Raw genomic sequence first — 5,000 nt, forward strand, 5'->3', positions numbered from 1 at the left:
AACACACACACACACACACACACACATGTTCATCCCCTCACCACGTCATCACGCTCACGGCCCTCTACGGAGGTGAACCCCGCCCCCCTGGGGGGCCTACCTGGAGAGAGGCTGCCTCTGCTGCCGGGTCCTGGGGCACCAGAATCAGCTTAGCGACCACGTAGATGGCGTTCTCCTGAAAGCACATGGATTCACCCGGTGCGGTTCTGTCACACCACCGCTACAGTACGTCACCGACCGCTTGGTCGTTGGGCAGACGCTTCTACCCAAGGTCCCCTCGCCTTCCTGCCCGGCGTGTCCTCCCTGGTTCTACCCGGTCCAGAGTGGGTAGGGTCAGGGGTTAGTCTCATCTTACCTGAACCAGGTGGTAGGCATTGGAGTCGTCCAGGGCAAGCTCCGTCAGAGCTGCACAGCATGCTGGGAAACGAAGGACGCAGGAATCATGAATATGCTTTACATAAATTGCACATAGGTTTGTTTTCCCGTTAGTAATGGCTTGTTATGCTGATGCTGAGTTTTAGCTTTTTTCCATTTCCCCACGAGGGTGAGAGAAAGCGTACTGGAATAAAACCATTTCCAGGTAACCCCTCCCTGGTGAATGGACTCCTGAAGGGCTTTGGTGCAACCCTGAGAAACGTTCTACTTCCATGTTCTCTGATCGAGTTAAAAAAACGCAGTAGAACATTAATGTACTGCATTTATAGAGCGCTGTTCTAACCAGCGGTCAGTCAAAGCGCTGTACAATACTGCCTAACATTCACCCATTCATACACACATTCACACACTGACGGCGGAGCTGGGAGCCAGGGTGAGGCGTCTCGCTCGGGGACACTCACACACTAGCAGGAGACGGGAATCGAACTAGCGACCTTCCGGACACCAGCCGACCTGCTCTACCCCCTGAGCCACATGCCTGCGGACTTGGCTCTTATTGAGTTTAGAGTTTAGAGCTTCTGATGGAGCGTGGGGTTCAGGAGGACCCGTCTCACCGGACTGCAGGGCCAGGGCGCCGGCCCTCTGCTCCGTGGGGGGCAGCTGCTCCTGTCTCTGGAGACGGCCGGCCGCGTTGGAGCTGGAGAGGGTCTCCGTGGACGGGCGGTCCCACACGAACGTCCCCTCGCTGGAACACAGAACACATCACCACACACACAGTCAGACACAGAACACATCACCACACACACAAACAGTCAGACACAGAACACATCACCACACACACACACAAACAGTCAGACACAGAACACATCACCACACACACAGTCAGACACAGAACACATCACCACACACACACACAGTCAGACACAGAACACATCACCACACACACAAACAGTCAGACACAGAACACATCACCACACACACAAACAGTCAGACACAGAACACATCGCCACACACACACAAACAGTCAGACACAGAACACATCACCACACACACAAACAGTCAGACACAGAACACATCACCACACACACAGTCAGACACAGAACACATCACCACACACACAAACAGTCAGACACAGAACACATCACCACACACACAAACAGTCAGACACAGAACACATCACCACACACAAACAGTCAGACACAGAACACATCACCACACACACACAAACAGTCAGACACAGAACACATCACCACACACACACAAACAGTCAGACACAGAACACATCACCACACACAAACAGTCAGACACAGAACACATCACCACACACACAAACAGTCAGACACAGAACACATCACCACACACACACACAGTCAGACACAGAACACATCACCACACACACAAACAGTCAGACACAGAACACAACATCCATCCAGACAAACAGTCAGCCACTGAGAGTCAATCAGAGCCCAACATTCACCCAGACCCCCAGACAAACAGCCAGCTAAACAAACAGCCAGTGTCCAAGAGTCAAACAGAACCCAACATCCATCCAGATCATGCTAAACAGCCAGCCACTAACAGCCAGCCAGAAACTCAGACAAACAGCCAGCCACTAACAGCCAGCCACACCAACAGTCAAACAGAACCAAACACCCATCCAGAAACTCAGACAAACAGCCAGCCAAACAGCCGTCTAACGTTCAACAGGCAAACAGAACCAAACAACCATCCAGAAACTGAGACACAAACAGCCAGCCAGCCACAAACAGCCGGCGTCCAACAGTCAAACAGAACCAAACACCCATCCAGAAACTCAGACAAACAGCCAGCCAAACAGCCGTCTAACGTCCAACAGTCAAACAGAACCAAACAACCATCCAGAAACTCAGACACAAACAGCCAGCCACCCACAAACAGCCAGCGTCCAACAGTCAAACAGAACCCGACACCCATCCAGCAGCCAGCGACAGACGCCCCCCCCCCCAACCCCACCCCCCCCCCTCCCCCCGCGGGGCGGACCACCGGCCTGTGGAGGAGGCGGAGCAGCTGCTGCAGGCCGCCCCAGCTGCGGACCTCGGCGCGGGCGTGGGGGTCCTGGCAGAGCTGCACCAGCACCCAGGCCGCGCTCCACAGCAGCCGCAGCGGGGGGCTCTGCTGGCAGCTCTGCCCCCCGTGGTGCAGCAGGCCCAGCAGCACCGGCAGACCCTCCAGGTCCCGCACCTGCTGCCGCACCCCGGCCACCGGGGCCAGCAGGCGCAGCAGCTCGGCCGCCATCCTGGAGGGGGGGGGGGGGGGGGGGGGGGGGGGGAGAGGGAGAGTTCAGAGGTCATCGGGGGGGGGGGGGGGGGGTTGACGGTGTTGTGGTGAAACAGGGCGGGGTAGGGGTCGTATTGTTGGATCTGTAATGTCATGGCCGTTAGTAGTACACCGCGGTGACGCTGTATGCAGTACATCTTATTAAAGGGTTTAATTAATTAATTAATTAATTAATTTAATTAATTAAAGTTCAGAGGTCATCGGGGGGGTTGATGTCATGGCCGTTAGTAGTACACCGCGGTGACGCTGTATGCGGTACATCTTATTAAAGGGACCCCGTATCACGTATACACCATCAGGTGTGAGTGTGATGGGCCATCATTCACCAGCTGTTTGATACGCTGCCTTTTGCTGTGTTTTGTCACAGCTGGGCGTGTCCGGCTAGCTGTGAGCTGGATAGATCTAGGTCTACCGGCCTGCCCAGTGGACTGCTGCACATGGTGCTGATCTGTCCGTCATACATCTAGGTGGACACGCCCACTTGTGATGTAATTAAAACACAGGAAGAGGCAGATTTTTCAACAGGCTTGTAACGGCTAATCCCACTCTGGTGGTGTAATATAGGGGGTCTGTAAACAGCAGAACTCGAGCTTAACATGAACATGAGCCATTATACATGATACTTAGAAAAGTGATGCATCCTCCTGACCTCTTGGATAAGGAGTCGTACTCCTGCAGGATCACCAGCAGGTCTTCCACCAGGGGCAGCTCCCCCACCTTCTCCCTGCCCTCCGGGCTGCATGGAGGAGGAGGAGCAGGGGGTAAGAGAGTGAGGGGCGGAGCCTCAGGGCGGAGGGGGTGGGGCGGAGGGGGTGGGGCCTCAGGGCGGAGGGGGTGGGGCCTCGGGGCTGAGGGCTGGATGTTACGTCTGGATTGAATACCCGCTGGAGATACGCGGTGGGGTTGAACTATGCCCGCGCTTGCATTTCTGGTTAACGATTCCTCCCCACTAAATTGGCGACATCTGGCGATCGTTAACAACTTCGGTATGATTTGTCGCACGAGTCTTCCATCTGCTCCGCTGGGTGGTCGCTGCGCTGTCGGCAGGAACGCACCACAACATCCAGAAGGGAAACTAACTAACGTCCTCAAGGCCTTCCCCGTCGCCGTGGCGTGTAGTTCGACGTCGGGGGGGGGGGGGAGAAGCTAAACAGAGCGACGACGGAGAGACCCACCGTGTACCTCCAGAGGCGACTCAGAGACAGCCAGAGGGGTGGGTTCATGTTCATGTCAACGGCGGGGGGGGGGGGGTACTGACCTCTCTGCCAGGCTGCTGAGAGCCAGCAGGGTCCCCAGCAGCACGCTGCTGTCTCTGGAGCACAGCAGCTTCCCCAGAGTCTGCAGCCAACACACAGCAGCCTGTCAGAACCACGCGCTGGGACACACACTCTGCTCAGGGAGCAGAGTGTGTGGATTACAATGGGTGCTGTTTGTCTGTCAAGATTATTGTCAATTATTTTTGTTTGTAATATTTTTGAGATGTCTTTTCATGTGTTACCTATGCTGGGATAATATGCCTCAGATGAAACATTGTTATCGTGAATTATTGATTATTAACCTGTACAATGGGACTTTAAAGCTGCAATGTTAATCTTTGCTCAAAGTGATTGGAACTACTGAGTCTGTAAAGAATAAACGCACACACGCGCATGCACGCACACACACACACACACACACTCACACACACACACACACACACACACACACGAGCGCAAGCACAAACACACGCACGCACACACAAACGCGCACACACACACACACACACAGGCATGTGACAGCGTGTGCCTGACCGCGTGGGCTCCGCTCCTGATGACCCAGTCCCTCTGCCCCTCCAGGGCAGACAGCTTCTGGAACATGTCTGGAGGAGGGGCCACAGACTGGTCAGTGACCACACCACACCCACAGCCCCCCCCCCCCCCCCCCCTAGTCTCCAGGCAAAGGGCTCACTCACGGGTCAGGGTCACCAGAATCTGCACGGAGCACGCTCGCTCGCCCAACTGCAGGTATTGGTCCGTAGCCGACTCTAGGTGCTAGAGAGAGAGAGAGAGAGAGAGAGGGAAAGATAGAGAGAGAGAGAGAGAGAGAGAGAGGGAGAGAGGGAGGGAGAGAGGGAGGGGAGGGAGATACGAACACAGTCAGAGGAACGGAGACGACAGGCGAGGCGTCGGCGTACAGGACAGGAACACGCGTGTGCGTTTCACCCCTTTGAGTGTAGCGTATATTTACCTGAGCGAGCAAACCGACACCGTGCAGCTGATGGAGAAGCACCTGGAAGGTGGGGGTCAGGGGGTCAGGGGGTCAAGGGGGGG

At 55.4% G+C, this 5,000-nt stretch overlaps 2 protein-coding genes across 3 annotated transcripts in view; one reads left to right on the forward strand and one right to left on the reverse strand.

Annotated features, from left to right (window-relative positions):
- The window catches only part of LOC311351107 (uncharacterized protein), a 223,410-nt gene that overhangs the window by 22,405 nt on the left and 196,005 nt on the right, over nt 1–5,000 (forward strand). The gene's annotated exons all lie outside the window — the stretch shown is intronic.
- Nucleotides 1–5,000, reverse strand: part of nek10 (NIMA-related kinase 10) — a gene marked incomplete at both ends in the record, with an annotated part of 16,934 nt that overhangs the window by 9,742 nt on the left and 2,192 nt on the right. Inside the window, 8 exons of the mRNA XM_084471107.1 lie at nt 101–175; nt 356–417; nt 990–1,120; nt 2,402–2,650; nt 3,341–3,427; nt 3,950–4,029; nt 4,482–4,549; nt 4,932–4,959. Of these exons, the coding sequence (XP_084327233.1) occupies nt 101–175; nt 356–417; nt 990–1,120; nt 2,402–2,650; nt 3,341–3,427; nt 3,950–4,029; nt 4,482–4,549; nt 4,932–4,959 (780 nt within the window). The remainder of the gene's footprint in view (nt 1–100; nt 176–355; nt 418–989; nt 1,121–2,401; nt 2,651–3,340; nt 3,428–3,949; nt 4,030–4,481; nt 4,550–4,931; nt 4,960–5,000) is intronic.

This window comes from Micromesistius poutassou (assembly GCF_964030765.1).
Source record: "Micromesistius poutassou genome assembly, chromosome: 8".
NCBI classification, from domain to species: Eukaryota; Metazoa; Chordata; class Actinopteri; order Gadiformes; family Gadidae; genus Micromesistius; species Micromesistius poutassou.